Genomic DNA, 25,305 nt, shown 5'->3' on the forward strand with positions numbered 1-25,305 from the left:
AAGAGCAAATGAATGTGCTGGTCAGCCTAGCCGTGTAGACAAGCACTGAGTCCTGGTCACCTATCAGCAGCATATGATTGCTTTGGTCTGCCTAATCACGTAGATGGGCCCTGCATTCAGGGGTGTATTTTGGTCAGTAAGAATGGTGGAGAAGGTGATGACTTTTACATTTTCGAGCAATAAAGCTGGATTAAAATTTTTCAATATATTATACGAGAACCATGGTGCATGAGTGGTGCCTATGGGGTAGTGGAAGAGGAAATTAATATGGGCTGGTAGGAGTACTAAAAAACAAAACACACAATATTTTGTAAAATAACCAATATTTTGGCGGACTTTCAAAATGGAGAGGTAGAGAATGTGTGTGTGTGTTTGTCTGTGTGTAGGTGAAAATTCCTGGTGAAATCCGAAAGATATTTCACCATACTGAAAGCACCTGTACCAAACTATTTATGAGAAAATTAATTTATTAGGGGGGTTTAACGCCCAAAACTCTCCCTCTAAAGCTATGCTCTTGCCTGCATCATTGACAGAATAGGTATCCTTAACACTCACCAGTGTCTGGTTGGGAAGAGGACTGAGAGGCACAGACTGTACTAGAACACATTTTTAGGGCAGGAACATGTTGGTGAACCACTGGAACTCCAGCTACTGGATTCTGGGTGAGGTCCGGTTGCAACAAGTGTTAGGCAGAATTGAGTAACCTCACAGGCACATGGGACAATTTCCAGCCAGGCTTCTACTACTGTGAGACCCAGGCTTGTTGTTACGTTACCCACTGTTCCCACAGATCAGCACACCTCTGGAGGGACACAGGGTGCCCTGCACACGTTCAGGGAACAGTTGGTTAACTAGAACACCCAACCAAGATTTCCTTACATTGCAATGTCCTTGTATTTGTATTTGTTTTTTGCATTTAACACATGTTAAGACCAAAAGATATCGATGCACTAAACGGGAAGAGAAAAACGGCAGCAATTTAAACTGACACTACTGTGATACCAGCCAAGTCTTAAGTTGTTTACGAAACTGTAAACACGGAGTAATACCTCTAATCTTGACTGGTATGGAGTTCCAAAGTTTAGCAGCAGACACCGAAAAAGCCTGATCACCCTATTTTGCTTCTTTGCACTGCAGGACCACTGCCGGCCTGCGGCCCATATACCTTGACAGGAGACGATGGAAGTACCATTTGAAAACATCCTGTAGATACCCAGAGCCCTGAGAGTGAAGGGGGTTAAGGGTCAGGCTCAAGGCTTTGAAGGAGATACGTTTTCTAACCGGCAGCCAATGCAACTCCCACAGACCCTCTTTAGCTGACACAAACGTAGGCGGCCCGAGCACCAGACAGGTGGCCGCATTCTAAATCAGCTGCAATTTATTCAAGGAAGATTTGTTTATATTTAAATATAGAGCATTGCAATAATATAATCTAGATATTACAATTGCCAGTAGCGTCATTATTTTCAGTTCTTGCGGTATAAGAGGCAGAACCTTTTTTAAGATGTGGACCAGCCAAAAGCATGCACTTGTAACCCTGTTTACATGCCTGTCGAAGGTCAGAGCAGAGTCACAAATGACCCCTAGATTTTTAGCTGCAGAAATGGGAGTGGGTACCATACCACAGGACTCCGGCCACCAACAGTGGCTCCAAATAGAATTGTTTGTCCCAAAAATAAGAATCTCAGTTTTGTCCCGATTCATTTTCCGCCTGTTCTGATTAATCCAATTACTATCCCCTTCACATGGGGAAAGGCTCAGCTCCAGGCCTTTGGCACCGGTGCGGATGTGAGTCGAGCAGAAATTCCTGGATGACGGTGGTTTACTGCAGTGTGAATTAACACACTTAAATGGAGAAGACCTTCAGGCTTCGCAGACCGAAAACCAGCCCTGGCATTGAAAGCAGAATGTGAGCCAAGCCGAAGCCGGCCCAGAGGTTGCGTTCAGTAAGCACAAGGAGTAGAGGTGGAACAGAGATGAAACCAGCAGCAGAAACTGTGCCTGAAGGGTGGCTGAGCCCAGAGGTCATTAATTAACTTTATTGATAGACAAATATGATATGCGTAAAATTCAACAAACCTGTCAGTCAATAAGCTGACTTGTGTGAGGAATGGATAAATGGAGTGATGGATATACATCAAAGGTTTGTGATTGCATACATCGATGTATAGGCAGTTTAGCCTTGAGACACCACAATGATTACTTTTGTACAGCCGTGAGATAATAGAATGATGGGAGGGACAGATGAATGGATGAGTAGATACAGGGACAGAGAGATGCTATACTGGGTTGTGTCAGAAAATGAAAAATGCAGGCCCAGTCTTGCTTCAAGGTGCTTAATGAACACCTCAGTCAACAGACATGCTTGACGTTCACTGCAACCAAAACTAGGAACACCAAAAGGATGGGCAGAAGTGCGGATGGACAGGTGGAAAGATAAAAGGAAGGGTTGTAAAAAGATGAGATTGGTGCCCCGCTTGCCTGATGACAGCACCTTGAAGCTGGTCAGCAATTCAATGAGCAGATGTATGGCTACTGCCTTGTGGTATCACTTCTGGGTGCCACCAGATGACAAAGCTTCAAGAGTGTTTTCATTAATTAGAGGACATGGCATGCCCCTGAGACCTGGCCCACTCGGGGACTTGATTAAGAAGAAGCACAGGAGACCACACTTCATTTTGTTTTCAATTTTCACACATTTTCTGCAACATTTTTTTTTAAAATACTTTTTTGTCTAGACCGAGGCTAGAGGGTCAGGGTATTTTCTGCATTTGTTTGGGACTCAGCCTATTCCTAGTTCCTAGTTGAGGTGCTGGCAGCCAATCCGAGCTCTGCAGATCTCTGCACAAGCTCATCATTATTTGCGAAGTCGTCACAGCCACAGACATACAAATTTGGACTTCCTCACATTTCTCAACAACTACTCACTAGACCAAATAACTGAAAGCACAATTTGAAAGACAAAGTCTACCTCTCTACCAAATGTGGTGCAATTTCATCCAGCGGATCGGTCTGTAGGCATGTTCAAATCCCCTAAGGGAGTTAACATGGGAAACACACTTTTTTGGACCCCCCCCCCCCCCTTTTTCTTGGCCCTTGCTTGACGGATCGCCCCAAAAGTTTCCATGCAAAACAAGAATCACCAGCACACTTTTTTCAGGAAATTTTGTGAAGATTCAACAAATGGGGCCAAGATAGAGGCAAGTCAAAAAACACTTTCCAATGGAAACATGATCCTAACTATGACTACCTACTGAAAAAAATCAAGGGTTTTTTATATATTCCTTTAACTACCTGTGGCTGTAGTGCCAACTGACTGGGAAAAAAATCCAAGAAGTAATTGTGGTTCCACCTTTGAAAAAACCCTTCAGCTGATCCCTTGATCTCAAGTAAGTTTAGACCTATTTCCTTGCTCACATGTCCTTTGAAATTTTGAAAAAGCACGTCAATTTTCTGGTAGAACATGATATACTTGATCAAGCACAGTCTGGATTTCAGCCAGATCATGGCACAGAATCAGTTTCTGTTGCTGTTTTAGATGATGAATGACAGCCGACATGGTTAATTAGTATAAGGTTTGTCTGCTACCTTCGATACAGTAAATCAACATCCTAATTTCTAGGTTAAGGAAGTCTGTATCTATGGTGTGCTACTCAAGTAGTTTTTGTCCTTTTTGGTTGGAAGACCAAAAGTGATACATCTTCTTTCTATTGAATTCAGGTTCATAGAAATAGGGCAGGGAAGCCCTCAGGATTACTCCCTGAGTCCTATTTTGTTTACTATCTATCTGAAACCTCTGTTAAAATTACTTCATAGCTGTGGAATTAATTTTATGAACTATGCCAATGACACACACATTATGTTGTCAGCAGATCAATCTATTCCTTTGCAATTCAACTCCTTTCAAAAATGGCTTAGGACATTTCCTGCTGGCTGGAAATAAATCCACTTAAATTCAATGATGACAAAACTGAAATTCTTCACTGCTCTATTGATGATGCTCCTCTTCCCTTACTAGCCAATTTTTGTCCTTTTCCTACTAGCTGTAATCTGGTTGCCTCACCAGTCGTTCATAACCTGGGGTTTATCAGTGCTGATTTGTCCCTTTCTACTCAAGTGAACAAACTCTTTTCTATGTGTCTTTTTATGTTAATGTTGAGAACGCTGCAATAAATCTTAATGTTTCTCGACTCTCACTATAGATCAAACAGTGGTCCAGTCACTTATTGTGAGTCATCTGGACTATTGTAATGCTCTGATGTTAGGGGTTTTGAACACTTCCTCAAACTGATGAGTTGGATTCAGATGGCAGCTGCCAAGCTTGCTCTGTTCCATCTTCACTCTTTTTCGTCTTCAGAAGTGCTGGATCAATTGCACTGACTTCCTGTTTCCAAAAGGATTAAATTTAAGCCTCTATGTATCGTACAGAGAGCTTTACATTGGTCTGGTCCTCATTTTTTTACCTTCCTGTTTCCGCCCCATCCACTACGCTCTGCCAGTGCTAGCTCAAATTACTTACTATGCTTCAAGTGAAGGGATGTTGACTTACTCTTTCTCACTGCAGTCTGCACAGTTGTGGACTCTCTGCCTATACAATTATGCCAAAGTGATGACCTCCTGACATTTAGGAACTCCATTAAAGCCTGACTTTATACACTTTAATAAACTCTTATTTGTTTTGTTTGCTTTGGAGTTTTCCCCCTGAGTTAATGTGTTTCTTAGTTCCTTGTGTTAGTACCAGGACACTTCAGGTATCAGTAGTACTCTACAAGTGGAAATATTATTATTAATAATATTAATAATGATACCAATAATATTAATAATATAACAACAAAGAGTTCTCGTTGTGGTTTCCACCCTTTTAATTGTTGCCTGCAAATGCAGCAATGAATTAAGAATGTGAATTCATTTAAGGGGTATGAATATGTCTATTGTGATGAATTGTCATCCTCTGCTCAGGATAGATGAAATTGAGGCAACATTGAGTGGATCAAGGATTTATTTCAAATTTGGATTTGTGATAAGCATACCAAGTGGTCTTAGTGGAAAGATCGAGGCTCCTGTTGGTGTTCATCATGCCTCATTGTTGATGTAATTTGTGATGTAATCGATGATGTCGTGAATGAGTTATGGACAATGTACTGAGGTGAATTAAAGTTACATACCTGGGTATTTAGAGTCATTTGTACATTTTGGATGCTAACCATAACATTTCTCCAAACAAAGGGCCTGATTTAGATTACAGTGGATGGGTTACTTAGTCACAACTGTGACGGATAGGCTTTCCATCCAAATCTAAGTCCTATAGGACATAATGGGATTTAGATTTCGGCAGAAGTAACCCATCCGCCGAAATCTAAATCAGGCCCAGAGTTATTCAAGAACATTTACTCTGTATAACCTATGTTATTCTGCGGTTAGACTGTCCAATAACAATGTCAGTTTTTCAACTATGTTTTGAGTAAATACAAACATTAATAGTACATGTGTGCATCTGTATTGGTGACCTAGCACACCAGTAATCTGGGAATCAATTCTAAGGCTAAGGTCAGTTTTACTTGACCTTCTGATTTACATCTTTCCAACAAACTCTTGAATCAATGAGGTAAATTCATTTATGAGTTTAAAATATTTTACAAACACTTTTATCTAGCGGCAGAAAGAAATGCTAAAAATAAATATACACATTCTCATCTAGACAATGTTTTATTTAATAAGCATTTTTCTGTTGGTATTTGTGGAATGAAACACAGATGTCCTGTTTCCAAACCTTCAAACATTGTATAACCCAACTTAAGAAATTAAATACCATGCTAAACTATAGAAGCCGCCAATAGTGCCAATTTCTTTTCAGAAAAGATCCTAGCACACAATGAGGCCAGAAAAGGCATCAAATAACCCACTGTGCCACGTACCCAAGAAATTAATATTCCAAAATATGAATCATTCAAACTTATCAACTGACTCCTGCCTAAAAATAATGACCTCAGCAAAACCCACATCATAGACTGATGATTTCATTACAAAAAACCTGATAAAAAATTTGCATCTCATACATATCCTTCAAGATTACAAATCATTAACTCCTCATTTCAAGAAGGCATATTTCTCTCATTGTAAATCACATTTCTGCTGATATATCAAAATAGAATCACAGTGACTTTTAAAAACTAAGACCTAAAAACTGAACTCAGTCTCTACTTTTGTGAATCATCACCTCCAGTCCAAAAATGTATACCAAATCTGACTGATCTAGGAACCTCATCAACCTTGGTGCCTGATGCCAAATCGCTTAGATTCACTATTATCTGACTATCTCTAAAAAAAACTAGCATCTCTAAATTGACCAACATCATATCATTTTAATTTTACCACCTCCCAAAATTCAAACCTTTCATCTCTCGCTCAGATTCAGATATTGGAAATTAATTTCTGGTCCACCTTACCTAAGCACGGCTGACCCTCTTGAGAGTCATCCTATATGATGCAGTCTGACTTTTGAAATGCAATAAAAATGAGAACATTTAATTCTGTTAGGAGAAAAAAATATTGGCATTCTCTTGATGCCAAACTCAGGACCATATTTATTAAGGTTCAATGTTGCCCTTGCACCACACAAGGGGGTGCAAGGGCAACGCAAACCTTAAGTGAGATACATCAAGCCACGCAAGGCTACTTTGTGTGGCCCAGCAGACCTGCTAAATCTGGTGTAATGCAAGGCAGCACTAATCGCTGCCCTGTGTTACTCTGCCCTAGGGAGGAATTTATGAGTGGAACAGGTGTGTTCCCACACATCGACCCATGGATTTTGGCACATTTCCACATTTACCATTAGTGGTAGACCTAGGAATGCGTCAAAATGCTATGCCTCTGCAGGTGAGGCATAGCAAGGAAAATATCTTTATTTCTCCATGTTGTTTCCTCTTTCTACATGCGCTGCTTTCTGCAACACACACAGAAAAGGGAAATTCCTTCCTGCACAAAAACAATCCTACCTACACCACAGGCACCCTTCCACCATGACACAAAGGTGCCTGCATTGGTGCTACGCAGTCAAACATTCACCAGTGCTAGGAAAGGACATGAGTGTGCCATGTAATGGTAAATTTTAAGCATTCCTGCCTTTTTCCTTTCACACAGTGCAGTAAGGTGGCTTGCTGTATTGCATGAAACAAAAGTATAAATATGGCCCCAGTTTCTAATTGGCATGCATCATCAAGTAAGCCTTACACTTAGATTTACCAAGATATTTGAAATTTAAACTACTCATGGAGGAAAACAAATAATGGAAGCAAGTCTTGGTTGCTCTAGGAATCCAGAAATTGTAAAAAAATCAAACTCTGAACCAAACATTCCTTTCCTAATATTAAGACTTTGGAACCACTATCCAAGACACTCTGATGTAGTGGCTCAATTAGAGCATGACTTGAGCCTACTGGCTTCCTAATCTGATCATCAGGTGGGGGACCACCTGCAAATTTAAAGATCCAAATCGGCCAGGAAGGAATCTCTGTGGTGTTAAATGAGGTGCAACTTCAACACCTATATTAAAGCCACTGATCCTTTGCAGAGTCATGTTTGATGTAACCACTATTCAAGGATTATTTTTTTCTGTAAACAAACTCCTAAAGCAGGAGGTAGTTTTCAGAAGACAAAAGCAATAGCACTAATGTACATGGGTTGTCTCACAGCATGTGGAAACCATTGTGCTTCCCAATCTGTGACCACAAAATCTCACATGGTGGTCCACAGAAGAAAAAAATCAGTAACAGTCGTCCTGCCATAGATAAGGTGGAGTTATCGTCATTACTACCTGATGGACCAGTGGCAAACGAGCAATGGGTTTTAGAGATTGCACTAGCAGAGTGGGTTAGTATTGTGCCCATACAAACTCAGCACTTCACACAAATCTAAATTGACTATTGGAACTATAAGTTTGGTGGGGAGGGAACACTGATGATTTGAAGCAGTATTCCTGCGCCACAAAGGTCCAAATTACCCTTTAGCACGAAATTCATGAAAAACCTTCAAACCCAGGCAATTAAATCTTTTCTGAAATTCTAACTTCGCCGATACAACTCTACTGACTGTACCTGTACCCGGGCTACTCTTCTTATTGTTTTAATTATGTATCTGGCACAAACATTAAAATTAATGTTTTTCTTGTTTAATGAGATGAGCTCTGCTTACAATATGGCCAAGTGGCTAAATCCAAATTATAGAACTATGCAAAGTTTACATGATCAGACATCACACCAATGATATCGCAGTTACTGGTGTTAAAAACTACTAAATGATTGAAGATACTAATGCGGACTTGGCCCTTGCTCTAAGATCCAGGCAAAACTGGGATAAATATGTGGGTCTACATATAAACACTTGTAAAGTATTAAATCATCTCTATGTTTCTCCCCAGCAGTACAATAAAATTTCTGTAAAATGTTTTGAGATACATTTGCTACTCAATATTTGCGTTTGTAATGACCGCCTGATTAAGAAGTGTGCCATGCAAATGTTTACCATAAAACTTGATAGACAGGGCTTAACCATGATTCCAGGCAAATATTGTAGGCGAATGTTCAGTCCGTGGATTAAAAGCTAAAATAAGATTGCTAATTAGTGTTATTTTGTACAGGTGGTTGCTGGAGGTAGGCATTAGTAATTATTTTAGTGACTCTGACTTATTATTAATTTTGAGGCTGACCCAGAGCAAAAGGTGAAAATACCGAAAAGAAAGATATAAGGAGTAAGAAAAGGGTAAGGAAAGAGCAACAAATAGAAAATGTAGAGATGAGAAGCGACATGCAATAGTAAGATAAATAGAAATGAAAAGTAGGCTGTTGAAAAAGACACATGAGACAGAATCAAAATAGATCGCATTGATATTGAGCAAACCCGGCAATCAACAGCATCTGGGGCAGACACTTAAGGACAGCTTCGCACCCTGCAATTATTTGTTTATAGATATTAAGCACTGTTGATATGGTTGTTTACCTCCACCTGTCCAGTGAAACTCGCCACTTTAAGCAGCGGAATGGTGTTGATTCGTCAATGGTTCACTGCCTTTTAGACTAATGGATGTCACTGGAGCTGTATGGCTTCATACCGAGTAATTAACATATAAAATGAATTAGTGATGCACTAAAACATATGTTTACTCATGCTTGCTGGGCACTCTCAAGACAAATTAAGTATGGTATAATTTACCCAGTGTGACGTTCTCATCTCCTGCAGCTAAGCTGGAACTTTAAGGTAGGAATGAAGTATGTGTTCTTTCCTTTATCTTTACTGTGGGAGCTGTGTGATGAGTTTTCGATTAGGACTTGCGTAGAGGATATTTTATACTGTTGTTTTATCTTATCTTGTTAGTAGATTTCACAAGTGTACGAGGAGGTGATATAAATGTTTGGTGAAGTCTCATGGTACAAATGAATAGGAAATAGTCTAACTGAGCTGCTCCTTTAGTCCGTAAAACAGTCAGCTTTAACACAAAATATGCGACATTTTAACATAATGTTTAATGTGCTAGACGCACATGCATTTTCCAGAGCCGTTCTATACTGTATTTAGATTAGTTTATTCAATTTGAGCAAAAAGGTTGAAGCATGTCCAAAATTAGCATGTTATATGTCTGTGGAGCCAGTTATGTTTCAGTTTATGTCATCATAAAATTCCACAAAATGATCAATCATCCCCCCTGTAAGTGGGAGAAGTCATATTTGAACAAAGGTTCAAAAGCTAAAATGGTTCCCTCCCCATGGCAATAATAGGCACTGAGTTGGCTCTGCAAGTTAGTGGATCCATTCAAACAGCCAGTAAAGGACAAATTAGCAAAACAAACTCATTATGTGTTTGATACTTCTAGTGAAAATATACAATATTCATCCAAGACAATCAAGTTACATGTCAGAATATCTTACAAAAGTTTGACTACTATAAATATTGTGTTTTAAAATTTGACCTTGAGATTTTTTGTAGAAGAGTTTATGCTTTTTTACCTTCCCAGGGGACAACTAAAGTGCCTTCTCTCTGTCAACCAGATTTAAATTTGCCATATTAGATTCAGATTTGAACAGGTTTTCCTAAGAGGCCTTATCCAGTAATGAAAGCCAGATGAATGTAGTGAGGTACAATAAAGCCTATATGGATAGAAGTAAGGGAGCTCATCATATTTCTTTGCTAGGTTAGCATTCTACTTATTGGAAATAATTTCTCCTTGAATCACTCTCATGTGGGCTGCAGTAATGATGGCACTAGGACGAACTATAATAATTACGCTTAGATTGCTTCAAAGAAAGAAAAATCGCAAGTATCAGCCAGTCCACCAATTATGAGCTAAAAGGAACATTAAACTATTGACAAATGGAGCGACTATGTATGGGGTATTGCTAATTAGCAATCGGTAGCAGTTGAACTTTTATGATGCTGCTTGAAACTTCTGTTGATGGCTTAAATCCTGTATGATACGTAGAAAAGCTGAGTACCACCTGGTATTCCCCATTTCCTAATAGCTAACTCTCAGTAGCCAGATATCTTTTCAATGCAGAAGTACCAATTCTTATGGCCTCAGTACTTTAAAAGTGCAAGATTACACTTGCTGTAATCTTACATGCCAGTTTTGCTTTATGGCATATATAATACTCATAATACTCCATAAGCAGGATGCATCATGCAAGTCAGTTGAACATCAAAGAAAGAAAACATTAAACATGCCATAACAGAAAAATTACTGTAAACATTAGGTTTTATGAATACAAATGCATTAAATACATGTTGTATAATTAAAAAAGTTAACCACTGGCTTAAAGAATACATTTTCTGGTTGGAAAATTACATTTGAGGCTCAGCTCCTTATGGCACTACACTATTTTGGATGACTGTGCACAGAAAAGGCATGGTGATCCTTGCATTGACTTTTACTTCAAAAGTCCTAAGGCTTCTCCCAAAGGCTTAAATCTTTCAAGTGAGATGAACCTTTGAAGATCAGTGCAAGGGAAGAGCAGCAGGATGTCTTCATTCTGCAAAGGGATTCATATAGAGGTCAAAGGACTTGCTAGAGGACTGTTACATTTTCAAGATAAAAAAAGCTTGGATGTGATTTGATGAAAAAGGAAATCATAACAGTCATCAAGTGATGTGTCAATTTTGCAATGGAGGTGAACATTATTCCCTCATGTAGGAGTTAGCAGCTACATAGCAGAGCAGTTCGCTTATCTTGAAACTGAATTACTGGGCAATTTCACAGGTCTGCTGCATACAAAATTGATAATTATTACTGTAATGTGTTATGGTATTTATAGGCAATATTACCAGTAAATAAAGTATGGTTTAAAACAATGCTGTGAAATGGGAAGATTACCTGCTATAACCATGATGCTACTTATTACTCTACCTCTTTGCTAGGAAGTAAACACACGTGTTGGTTAAACATTCCCCTAATTATAATCCTACCCCCTTCCTATACCTCAGCATTTATTGGAAATGCCTAAAGATGTACTATTCATGCTCTGCATTGTCCTCTGCTTGTTCATAATGTCTTCACTTTTCTTTTATTCCAAATGTGGTCGTTTTATTGGGGTATTACTCTGGAAAGAGCTGGCCTTACCAACTTAGTAAAATATAATTTAGTAAGTTTAGGACACAATTTAATGAGATACTCTGCCGAGCTACTTGTAGCTGTGACTAGGACAACAGTACAGTCATCAGATAAATGTGATTTAAATTTAAGCAACATCAAATAGCATTACAGTTAAGAACACAGAAGAACAATAACACAGTACAGTAAAATTCCCAGACCAAGTAGAAAAATCAGAATAATAATAGACAAAATGACACAAAAATTATTTAAAGCAGATTATGGGAATTGAAAATAGGGAATATTAAAATATTAAGGTACAATACACCAAAATAAAGGAAAGCTCCAAATAAAGTCAATGTTCACGGTAGACTGGGGCTGAGGCATAATTTCACACTCACCATGAAGGAACAACAGAGGGGGAAGACTTGTGGGCCACCTCACTCAAAATCCCCTCTCACCTTCACATATTAAAAGTATTCCTGCTCTCCTCTTTATCAAAGAAGGGATGCTGAAAAGGTATTGTGAATTTTCATCTTGATTGCCAGACATTAAAAAAAGTATCTTTCCAGTAGCCACAGTGCCACTCGGTACGGTACATAAAACTAAACATGAAATATATCAAGGAATTGCTTAACAGTGTCTCCACTGGGGGAAAACACAAAGACAACATTTCTCTGGCGAAATCTTGTGAGGCTTGAGGGAAGATGAATACAAAAGTTGTCCACTACCCTTTCTGCTGAGACACATGATCTTTGTCACATGAAAAAGTGGGCCAATTTTGACATCCATTGCCCAGCATCAAACTCCACAGTCCCACTGCTGCATGTCTTGCCCAGCAGGTCACACTGCTCACAGAACATCACACAGTGTGACTGCAAGGATGGAAACATCAGTGTGCTATAAATGGAAGGACATTAAGCATGTGCTGATGAGGGCACGATCTAGCAAAATTCTGCAGAGCTGCACAAATAGTGCAAGTCTTCTGAACACTTGCACTCCCCGATAAGCTTGGCATAAATGCAATAACAGGCCTTCCTCCTGAAGCCTGGTGGTAGGCAGGGGTGAACAAAATGCAGAACGAACAAGGATATATAAAAAGAAGAAGAATCTTCCCAATAGTCTAGGTAAAAGGATAATCTTTCCAGTGGATCAGAATTTGAAGATGTCTTTGAAACATCTGAAAATCACAAGTTATTTAAACCTCAAATTCTGGTGTCCTTGTATCATAACTAGTGGAGGTACAGCTAGAGGCCTATGGTAACATTCAGAAACATATGTCTGCATCTGGGATAAACGGCAGAAAATATCTTTCAACAATGAAGCAATTTCAACAGAAACGCTATTTGAAAGATCTGATGTTTTATAAGAAACGGGCCAAAAAAATCATAGATAAAATGTTACTTCTACTGTATGAAAATAAAGAAATGAGAAGACAGCCTAACATTTGCTTCAGGAGAATAAGTTAAAGAATGTTATCATGTACTACCAGCATATTACTTCATCTTGATCCTAGAATGGATTACATTTTAGGAAACATTTTACCTGTGTCTTTTCAAATTATCAAAAGGTACTGAAACTGAAACATCAATATAAGGCAATGAAGAAAACACTCTTGTAGGAAACCCCTGCATAAAAAAGAAAGAGGAAACCTTCAAACATAGCAGTCAGTTGCTTATTTATAGGAAAAAAGGGAACCTGATTATCCTGAGTCGCATAGACACTGCTCTCCAAAGTAGTCTATGTGCCCAGATTGAGGCCAAAATCTTTACTTCTGGTAAGCCTTGACTGGGGCAGTCATGCACTTAAACGTTTTGTACCATAACATAACTAAGAGAAGACCTATCAAAAAAGCTGAAACATTCCTTGTATCCATCAAAAGGTTATGAGTATTTTTTCTCAAATAAATAAAATAACTTCTTCCTTCTCAAACTCACACTTCTCGGGCTTTTCAGGACAAATGATGTTACTGAAGTCTTGATAACATCAAGCTCACATGTTAATAAGTTTCTGCAGTAGACGTTCAAAACACTAGGATATTATCCAAATGGAGAAATACAAGCTGATTCAAAACATGAGAAAATATTCAATTCATAAAACTCAGAAAAAAGATAGAAGCTTTGAACAACTAAAATGGCATTACATAATGTGCTGTGGAAATACATTTTCCACTTTTCATCTGCCTTTGAATGTAACAGATTATAAGTACCTCAAAAATAAAGTTTAGTAAACACTTGTGTTCCACAGATTACTTTCTATGAAGTCAGGGTATCTAATAAATCCTTTGATCATGATCTCATTTTAAGTTCTATACTCTACACTAGGTCAATAATATTGATCTTCCTTTGTACAAAACACAAAGATCCTCCAGCAGGTGATAATATTGGTGTAATAAAACAATTGTTCAAGCTATCCCATAAACACACCTCCAGTATCCCCATCTCTTTCTCTGTTAAGGAATAAATATGTCCAAAATCAATAATCTGACAGGTCAGTTTGTTATGGCATATTCATATTCCTTATAATGGGGAATATAAAGACTTTAGGCTTAGCAAAGACTGAAGAAAACTTATGGTACTGGAGTGGAACCAAACAGATGAGCCACTACTAAATCGGATGAGGAGTGCTTCATCTTGTCATTGGGTAATCAATAACCTTATGAACCTTAAGAAACATAACAATGTTCATAAAGGAACAGTGATGACAAATATATTGTTTGAGTAGACTAATTGATATATTGCTCATTTGTGTTTAGCCGGGGAATTCCAGAGGAGTATTTCAGTATGATCTCCAAATGACTTTTGCAAAAGGAAAGATGCATTTTTTCTTGGACCTGAAGTTAAAAGTAAGTCATCAACAGATCAACTGAATTCAGGAATGTTCTTAACTGTCCTAAGAATAATATTCTTAGAGGCCCAGCCATGATCTATGAACATCGATAGGTGAAACTAACAAGCAATGCAGAGGTATTAGCAACTTTACATTTTGCTGTTCACATAGAAACCAGTAGACAGGACAAGGTACTATAGATGCTAGTCATAGAAGATTCAATATATGAAAACCAAAGTATGGTTGTTCTCTATTGTTCCTTGGCAAATGATTAATTTTTCTTATATTCTTTTGAGGCATTTAGCACCCGCCTGAGTCATCTGTGCTGCATCACCACAAAGTAGCTAGATTCCAGTCTTTTGCAAGTGCTCCTTTGTATATTTTACTAAAGGACCCCTAACTACTGGCTTCCACAAGCTTTTTTTGACCCAATGGGTTTACTAAACTCTGTGATCACCAGGTGAAAAATTGCTGGCCGAATCAAAATAGCTTTTTTGGGAATTCATCCTTTCCTTTCGTGTCTCATTGAAATCTTTGTGCAATCAATAGCACTAAATCAGTAAGTTCAGAAAAAGAAGTAGGACATTCTGAACTTATCCTCATTTTCTTCTTTCAAAATATATTGAAAATTAGCCATCTGAGTATGTTTAAATCGGGTAGTTTTAGTTGCTAATTGATGAAAATAAGTCACATAAGTCAATGCAATCTTTGCATCCTGCTAAAAATCACATAATCCTTCCTAAAGAGTGTATTCCAAATAAGGATTTTCAAAAATCCTTCTAAAGCTAGAGGAAATATATCACATGCCCCTAAACAAGCATTTGAAAATGTTACTAAAAGAATTGCCAAACCAATGAAGATCTATTAAGGAAACCAATCAACTAGTCCTTTACTCGATCTTTGCTAAACTGTTAGGAAAAAAAGGCAAACACATCTTAAAACAATATCAAAATTCTCTTAACTTCACTGGATCCACCAGAAAAATGCAATGCACATGGAGGGACTACTGGGATATCTGTTGATTGTAATATTAGGGTCTGCTTTAATGCTGAAAAGAGGTAACTGTTATAACTCTTTGTGTTTGGAAATAATTCATAGTTTAATCAAACTGAAGGAGTTGTTGGTGTTGCAATCTGTCAAGGACTGGATGTTGAAAACGTATATTGAGTCTACTGAATTTCTTTCTTGATTGCCCAAAGAAAGGGTGTTTCCTCACAGTAACCCCAGAGATTTCCTGTTTTTAGTAGTATATGTGAAAGATATCAACTCTTAGTTTAAGAGTATCTCAGTTAGGAAGAGAAAAACAAAAAATGTGATAAAATCCTTTGCAGTCATGCAGCTCTTAAATGAAGATAAACATTAATACAGAAATATAAACAATAGGGAACAAGAAACAGCCACACAAGGACATCTGGAAGCATATATAATAGAAGTTCTAACTGCAAGAAGCAAAAATAGAAGCAGGGGAGTGAAGAGCATGATGAAAAAAGAGGAAATTAATATGCTGAGAAATATACATACCTCCTTAAATATAAGTCAACCAGGAGCTGAGATTGCAGGAATGGTTTATACTTTATCTTGGAATGAAGTAGTTAGAAATTACAAGCTGTTGTGTGTATTCCCTCAGACGTTTGCCTTCTTTTTCTGAACCCCTTTTTGGTGGCCCTATTACTCTGCCACTTTCTTCCTGCTAACAATTGCCAAAAAGTGCTTGTGCTCTCCTCTCTAAATGTTACAATTGACATCCTCCTAACTGGTATGTTACATTTACTTGAAATTCCCTACTATATTGAACGGTACCTGTTAGAAATGGGGTCTTTGGTTGACAGTCAGGTTACCCCCTGTTCAAGCAAGGATCCTCACTCTAGTCAGGGTGAAAGAGAATCACCCTCAGCTAACCCCTGCTTACCCCCTTGGTAGCTTGGCAGAGCAGTAGGCTTAACTTCAGAGTGCTAGGTGTAAAGTATTTGTACCAACACACCCAGTAACTTAATGAAAACATTACAAAATGACACAACACCAGTTTAGAAACATGGTAAATATTTATCTAAACAAAACAAGACCAAAATGACAAAAATCCAACATACACAAGTCAAGTTATGAATTTTTAAAGATTAAACTTAAAAAATAGCGCTTAGAAACAAAAATGCTTCGATGAGGTGTTAACACGGCGTCGTGACGGAGTCGTTCCCAACAAGCCGACACCAGCGGCGCCGGACACGGATTCGCGTAGACCCCCAAGTACAGTACCTCTGGTGAAGAGTGAAAACCAGCTGATGCACAAAGTCGGGGATCGCGGCGTCTGTGCGAAATGTTGAATCTGCGCACTTCGAGCGCCGTCGGTCACAACGTGGTGCGGCGACTTCCACGGAGTCATGGACATCAGCGAGGCTGCAGCGGTGTCGGGCCTGCGAAGAGCGTCGCGTTCCAGCGAAGGTCACGCGTCGGGTGCAGGCGGTGTCACCGGATTCAGCAGCGGCGTCGGTCCGAAGTCGTCCGAAGTCGATTTCCTTGGATTTCCACCAGCTTTCCTTTCAAGGGCCCAGGGACTGGATAGGGCACCACTTGTCAGAGCAGGAGTCTCTCCAGAGACTCCAGGTGCTGGCAGAGAGAAGTCTTTGCTGTCCCTGAGACTTCAAACAACAGGAGGCAAGCTCTAAATCAAGCCCTTGGAGATTTCTTCACAAGATGGAAGGCACACAAAGTCCAGTCTTTGCCCTCTTACTCTGGCAGAAGCAGCACTGCAGGAAAGCTCCACAAAGCACAGTCACAGGCAGGGCAGCACCTCTTCCTCAGCTATTCAGCTCTTCTCCAGGCAGAGGTTCCTCTTGGTTCCAGAAGTGTTTCTAAAATCTGTGGTTTTGGGTGCCCTTCTTATACCCAATTTCTCCTTTGAAGTAGGCCTACTTCAAGTAAAGTCTCTTTGGAATGTGAAATCCTGCCTTGCCCAGACCAGGCCCCAGACACTCACCAGGGGGTTGGAGACTGCATTGTGTGAGGGCAGGCACTGCCCTTTCAGGTGTGAATGACCACTCCTCCCCTCCCTCCTAGCACAGATGCCTCCTCAGGATATGCAGGCTACACCCCAGCTCCCTTTGTATCACTGTCTAGTGTGAGGTGCAACCAGCCCAACTGTCAAACTGACCCAGACAGGGAATCCACAAACAGGCAGAGTCACAGAAATGGTATAAGCAAGAAAATGCTCACTTTCTAAAAGTGGCATTTTCAAACACACAATCTTAAAATCAACTTTGCTAAAAGATGTTTTTTTAAATTGTGAGCTCAGAGACCCCAAACTCCACATGTCCATCCGCTCCCAAAGTGAATTTACACTTTAATCAGATTTAAAGGTAGCCCCCATGTTAACCTATGAGAGGGACAGGCCTTGCAACAGTGAAAAACGAATTTAGCAATATTTAACTGTCAGGACATATAAAACACATTACTATATGTCCTATCTTAACCATACACTGCACCCTGCCCTTGGGGCTACCTAGGGCCTACCTTAGGGGTGTCTGACATGTAAGAAAAGGGAAGGTTTAGGCCTGACAAGGGGGTACACTTGCTAAGTCGAATTTACAGGTAAAACTGCACACACAGACACTACAATGGCAGGTCTGAGTCATGATTACAGAGCTACTTATTTGGGTGGCACAACCAGTGCTGCAGGCCCACTAGTAGCATTTGATTTACAGGCCCTGGCACCTCTAGTGCACTTTACTAGGGACTTACTAGTAAATCAAATATCCCAATCATGGATAAACCAATCACATACCCATTTTGTAAAGGAGCACTTGCTCTTTAGCACTGGTTAGCAGTGGTAATGTGCCCAGAGAAACAAAAACAGCTAAATCAGAGTACAGCACACATCAACAACCTGGGGAACAAAAGCAAAAAGCTTAAGGGAGACCACACCAAGGATGAAAAGTCTAACAGTACCACATGTACCAAAGCCCTGTAAATAAATGCTACAATTGGGCTGCAGCACTCATTGTGAAGCTGCAGCCTCGGTGTATAGTTTAATACTGCCATTCCGGCCTGACAAAACTAACCTTTTGCCAAGCCTAAACTTTACTTTTTAACACTTACAAGGCACCCTAAGCTAGTCCCTAAATAACCACAGGGCAGGGAGCATGGAACTTAAAAAATAGGAAATTTGTATTTAATGTTTTACATATCTTGGCAGTGTAAAACCTCTAAAAATACTTTTCAATTTAGCAAGGCTGGCCTTCCCAAAGGAAAACTCTGGGCTACATTATAGTAACATATAATGCTTAGTTCCCATTTGCGGGTAGCTAGAAAAGTTATTTAAGGACTCATTTCTTAGCAATTTAGAATCCAACTTAATGGTCACGTTTGATTTTAAATTACTATTTTGCAAATGACACTTTTAGAAAGTTGTTATTCTCCTGCCAAAAACAAAAAGGCTTTCATGCCAGTGTCCACTTGTCACATGACCCATGCTGGTGTCACTGTGGTAAGATGTGTATTGCTCCCAGACAGGAGACAAAGGACTATGGGCACTTCTGAACCTGTGAAGAATCAGAAGGATTGCCCTGAATAGAAGGAAGATTGGACCTGCTTGCCTTGAATGCAGGTCCCAAGAAGTTAATCCAAGGATTGGTTAGATTCGACAGGGACACACCAATCTTGCAGATGCCCTCTCCCGACAACTGCCCAAATGCCAGTACCAACGGGACCGCCCTTGAACCCTGCTGCTCGCCTCTGTGGAGTGAGTCCTATCCCCCAAGATGTGGTCCCAGGTCCTTTGCTCTTGGATGGCATTAGTTTGCCGTCTAAGGTGGCACCCTTGACATTGAATTGATAGTCAGACTCAGCTTGTTGATTTGCCCACTGAAGGAGATCTGACTTTCAGAAAGTTTCTAAGTCCGAACATAGAAGGCTTCACCAAGATGCTGAGCTAAGCTAGTCGAAGTCTAGGTCTTCCTGGGCACAGACTCCAGACTTAAGAGCTTTCCTGCCTTCATAAATGATCACCCTGGGATAAGATGCATCAGAACCCTGCCGTTATTGAGCCCCATTTCAAATTCAGGTTGAAGCATGACCTGCTGATGACTCGTTGATGACCATTTTTTCTTCATAAACGTTTCTAAGTCAAAAGATAAAGTTTCCACTGGAGTGAAACTGGTTACTGAATCCGACATATTATCTATTGTGGTCGGCCTTAACTTTTGACTTTGACCTGGTTTAACAAGACCAGGTAGCAGTGGTTAGCGCTTTGTGCTTTTTCGAGATATTTTTTAAGTCAAGCTTTAAAAATTCATTTCTCTGGTTCTATTTATTGGACTTTTGCTGCTTTTGTGTAATTTTATTTGTTAAAATATAGGGTCTGATTTAGATATTGGGGGGCGGGTTACTCTGTAAGAAATGTGATGGATATACTGTCCTGCGAAATCTAAATCCTATTGTGTCCTATGGGAATTACACTTTGGCAGATGTGATATCAATCATAGTTTTGGCAGAGTAACCCAATATCTAAATAAGGGCTGTAGTCTATTTTTCTATTTTGTTTTGAATTGTTTTGGGATTTTTCTTTTGTTGATTTAGTGACTTCACTGATTCACCTTGACGAGGATTGCGATTATTATTTGAAGTGATTCCCCCACTCAAAAAATGATTCAATTTCTTACAGAATCCTTTGAACACACCACTGTCTTAGACAGGTCATTTTATAAGGCTTGCCCACGCCCCTTTCCGGAAACTCATGGTGTCAGTTCAGCACAAGAAAAAGCTCAAAGTTTGACATTTTTGCCCAGCACTGAACTTCACCAATTCACTACCACCCTTCTCGTCTGCTCCTCCACATCTCATGAACCCCTCTCCAGGATACCACTCTCTTAGAAATGCCAGTGCGTTCCAAGCGACCAGAACTCATAATCACACACAGAGCATGGTGTCCAGTGACATCCTGCTTGACTGTATGAGGAGTACTCTATTTTTTTCTAAGCACTTTTAATCTATGGTACTCTCTTGGCACCACTGGAACTCTATCACAGCCCTCCACCTAGCTCACTATCTTCCTTCCCCTTTACAAACCCGATTTTTTTTTTTATCAGTGCTTAATTTGAGCAGTTGGTTGCTGTGGGGGCACATGTACTTATTTTTGGGGGGCGACACTTATTTTTCTGCATCACGCATTTACTGTGAGCAAAAGATACATATGGGAAAGACAGAGGAAGAGTAAGACAGAAAAGTGTCACAAAGGGAGAAAGCAAAAAGCTGCAAGAGTGAGCTGACGGGCCTGGAAGTAGCTGTTTATCGATTAAAGAGGCCCGACATGGCATTCGGGTTATGCTGCCTCAGTATTCTTGCACATTTCATGGCAGCAGCCTTGTGTTTCAGAGAAGAGCTTTGGACCCTGGCATGTTTTAATGTACAAATTAAGTAATGGTCATCCTCCCAGTGGCGTAGCGTGGGGGGTGCAGGGGGGGCCGGTCGCACCGGGCGCAACATCTGGGGGGGGGGCGCGCTCGCACTCGCGAGTGCTAAAATCCACGGGTTAGGGGGCGCAAATTACTTGCCTTGCCCTGGGTGCTGACAACCCACGCTACGCCACTGCATCCTCCTATCACCGTTGCTCATTTCAGTCAGCAGCTCCTTTTCCCTTCACAAATATCCTTCTGCCACATTTCCCTACATTGTTTAACGTCTTTTCTTTTCTTTTTGTATTGAAAAATATACCAATACGCCTGTTGCTCTGTCCCACCCCACTCAGTATCTCCCCTTTCATATTAAAAATAAAACGGTCCTCCTGCGAATCTCCCTCCATCTCGCTCAACATTACCTCGTCCAATTTTAAACATGTGCCAGTCCTCTTTCCGACCACACTAACCTCGGTCACGACCTTCCCTCTCTTTTCCGTACAAAAAATGTACATCTCCCCTTCTCGCTCAACATTCACTGCCCCTAGTTCCCCCTCCCCCGTAGATTCCATGTAGGAGAGAAGGGTCTATTGAAGGATGGACATAATTGCTCTTTCAGTTTATGATTAAATATTTTGGAGAACACAGTCCCCATCCACATTGTGCTAATGTTTATGCATGCGGCGTTATTTTGTATGGAGAACACATCTGTCAAGGAAATAACTCTATTACTTCTATATCACAAGGCCCAGCGCAGATGTTCCCGCGCTAGCTATTTATACACGTGCCCAAGAACATTGAAAAGAAAAGCCTTTCTTGAATTACCTTTATATGCAAATATTTGTAAACTGAGAGAAAAGAGGGCGTATTATTCTGAGAGTCAAGTCTCATTTTCTTTTCTTTTGGCGAGATTTAGCATACTGAACACATCTGCACCAGTGAAGGGAAACACAGGCACTTACAAGTCAGACATCTGCTCCTTTGTCAGGTTCAAGGGATGATTGTAGGTGGTTATACCATAATGGCTCACGCTCTTCTCGCTTGGCAGATTGGCTCGCAGGATAGCATTGTTAGCGACATTGATAAAAGACACCATGGCATGCCAGCCCGGATTATAGAACCAGACCTTTATGGGAACAATGGAGATATAACACATAGTTAAAAATATACTTTGAAACGCACTACCTGAAACAGAACCGAAATGTGTTTTCAAACTTTAATGATTTTAAATTGAATTAATTTTACAAGTGCAGTGAGGGAGGAACAGTTAGGTGTGTCCTCCTCCACTTACCGCTTAGTGGATTGTGTGAAATACTTGAAAATCATCTAAAATGCCTACTTCTCCCCCATTCAAAGTGTGGCATCTGATATTTTGAAGTTGCAGAACTAGTAGCATATCAAAGTTCCCATTATCCCAAATAGAAGCAAAGGCTTTGACTGCCAATATTTGGGGGCATATTCATGATGCCCCTAGCACCACCATGCACCACATTTGAGTCATTTTTTTTACACAAATGTGGTGTTAAGGTGGCATTGCTCATGTGCCATATTTACGAAGTGGTGCAATGCAAGCATTGCGCCATTTTGTAAACCCTTACTCCACATTTTGTCTGCACCAGGTATAATGCATGCAAGGGTGGCATTCCCACGTAGGGAGGCCCAGAAAAATGCAGCAGTGAAATTTACTAGATTTCACTGCACCATTTTTTGGCTTCATTATTAACACCTGTCTAAGGCAGGCATTAAGATGATGCTCCCTTTCAAAACAATGAGCCTCCCTGTGCTTTGCTGCATTAGCACCACAGTTTATGGCGCTAGTCCAGCAAAGCGCCACACTAGTGCCATGATTTATTATGCTAATATGTGTGCCATATGGTAAATACAGCCCACACATGGTGTTGTTAGCGGGATGCAATGGGGCTCTAGAAAAGCAGCGCCTCATGAATGATGCACCACTTTTCCATAAATATGCCCCTTGGTTTGGTGTTGAAAATGGCAACATTTGGAGAATTGGAGTGCAGCTATCCCCTCACAGGCCGGAGTCCTGTTGCGACTGCATCCCCCGCTTCATAGATAGCTACTCCACTACCTACACCCGTGCAAGGCCTTGGATGATGCCTTGCTAGTAACTCCGAACTTTAGAATCATGTAAAATAACATCCCATAATCTAGCGTCATAAGATTGCGTGGCAAGGCATGTCGTATCAGGAAATAACATCAATGTAGCTTCTATTTTTGTAACGTCTCAGTTGAGGAACCTGCACAGTCTGAATGTATCTCACAAAGCAGTGGGCTGTGTGTGTGAATAAAAGGGGGCTTGTAGTCTTCGAAGATTGTCTTGACCAAGCAATAGTTCAACAATTTTAAACTCCTACATATACATCCGCTAAATTGCACTCCACCTCTTTTTTTGGGCTTTGCTATATACTTTTCAGGGAAGTCCCGCCATATTAAAATCAGCCCAATCCCTCTGTCATCGGAAAAAGGTCAAGTCACTCCTATAGTACTCCTGCTGTTTAAAAATATTTAGCAGCGACAGGCACGTTTTTGAGTTTTTGAAATTCTTCAAGGTGGTGTGGTTTATTTTCCTACTCACAGCAAGTATGCGAGTTCACATATGGATAATAAATATGTGGCTGTAAGTTATTGGCCACTGACTCTGTGACTAAAGGGTCGTATTCCCCAGAAGTGGTTTCTAGAAGGCGCCACGTATTGGCAGTGTGCTTTTACTCCCCTCTATTTTGAGGATAAAGCTTCCATCATTTCTTACGTTTCTGTCTTTTCGTATTTCTGGTGCTGGAGATAAAACTGTATACACAACGGCCTACTGGGCCTGCTACCGTTGATTATGGGCATTAACATCTAAATTTCAATAATGCTACACTGTTTCTGATCACAGTCAATAAGGACAAAACACACATATCAAACACTGATTGAGATCAAACTCGAATTGTCCCCTAACGCCTTATATTTTTCAGATTATTATAAAAAAAACCTGAATGGTATGTACCCTACAATCATGCTTGCAGGGCATTCAGTACTTTTGTGCCACTTTTTCTTCTTTTCTCGTACCTTGATTATATCAGATAACTCTTAGATTTCCACTGTGAAAATAAATTGTGTAACTACTTGCTTTCTATATTGTTATCTGTATATATTGTATAGCATACCTTCAGGTTGTATTTTGTGCCAAGTTCTTTCATGAACATTTCTGCTTCCTTCCACATATCAGCAGTTTCAGAGGTCTGGAAATGAAAGAATATAAAGTTGTTTACATCAGTGGCACAAACACTAAGGGGCATATTTATACTCTGTTTGCGCCGAATGTGCGTCAAAAATGTTGACGCACAATCGACGCAAACCCTGCCCCATATTTATACTTTGACGTCCGACCCCGCGGGCGTCAAAATTCCACCATGTGCGTCATTTTTTGGAAGGAGGAACCAGCCTTGCATTAATTATATGCAAGGTAGGCATTCCCTTCCAAAAATTGACTTTAAGGCCTGTGCCCCATATTTATACTCTGACGTCATTTTGACGCACAGGAGGGGGTGGGCCTTAAAAAACGACGCACAGCCTGATGGGCGCCGTTTTTTAACGCCTGGGTCAGGGCAGGCGTTAAGGGACCTGTGGGCTCGGAAGGAGCCCAGAGGTGCCCTCCCCTGCCCCCAGGGACACCCCCTGCCACCCTTGCCCACCCCAGGAGGACACCCAAGGATGGAGGGACCCATCCCAGGGAAGTAAAGGTAACTTCGGGTAACTATTTTTTTCAGATTTTTTTTGTGGCATCAGGGGGCCTGATTTGGGCCCCCCTACATGCCACTATGCCCAATGACCATGCCCAGGGGACATAGATCCCCTGGGCATGGCCATTGGGCAAGGGGGCATGACTCCTGTCTTTGCTAAGACAGGAGTCATGTCAATGGAGGTTGGGCGTCAAAAAAATGGCGCAAATCCGGTTTGAGGCCTGAATTTTGCCTCAGACCTGACTTGCCCCATTTTTTGACGCACAACCCCCATTTTCCCATACGCCGGCGCTGCCTGGTGTGAGTTATTTTTTTTGACGCACACCAGTCCGCAGCACCGGCTAACGTAATTCCATAAATAATGCGCCCGCATGGCGCGTTGGAATGGTGTTAGCCGGCGGTAAAATTTTTGACGCACAACTGCGTTGGCGCAGTTGTGCGTCAAAAGGTATAAATATGGGCCTAATTGTTTTTCACTACTCAGTAATTACACTCACATGATCACTGAATTTTGCAGTAAATGTTCTCATTCTATGACTGTAACATCATTAAACTCCATGATAAAGCCATAAGTGTAGTTGTGCGTTCATGTTGGAGTTAAACATCCATAACAAATAATTTCGGATAATTAAGGCAGATTTCACCGTAACGATGCAACACATTTAGCACGGTCCAAAAGTCTTCCTGCATGTGTGGTGCTGAAATGTCTTACAAATACATTAGAAAGAAAATGCGCATCTAGTAATTCAACTGAAAATATACTTCTGCTGAG

General features: G+C 40.4%; 1 protein-coding gene across 3 annotated transcripts in view; it reads right to left on the minus strand.

Annotated features, from left to right (window-relative positions):
• The window catches only part of LOC138299526 (phospholipid-transporting ATPase ABCA1-like), a 2,649,159-nt gene that overhangs the window by 916,930 nt on the left and 1,706,924 nt on the right, over positions 1 to 25,305 (minus strand). For all 3 annotated transcript variants that reach the window (XM_069237840.1, XM_069237822.1, XM_069237830.1), the window contains 2 exons: positions 23,958 to 24,032; positions 21,750 to 21,913 (listed from right to left, as the gene is read on the minus strand). In XM_069237840.1, the coding sequence (XP_069093941.1) occupies positions 21,750 to 21,913; positions 23,958 to 24,032 (239 nt within the window). The remainder of the gene's footprint in view (positions 1 to 21,749; positions 21,914 to 23,957; positions 24,033 to 25,305) is intronic.

Source organism: Pleurodeles waltl, chromosome 1_2 (assembly GCF_031143425.1).
Source record: "Pleurodeles waltl isolate 20211129_DDA chromosome 1_2, aPleWal1.hap1.20221129, whole genome shotgun sequence".
NCBI classification, from domain to species: domain Eukaryota; kingdom Metazoa; phylum Chordata; class Amphibia; order Caudata; family Salamandridae; genus Pleurodeles; species Pleurodeles waltl.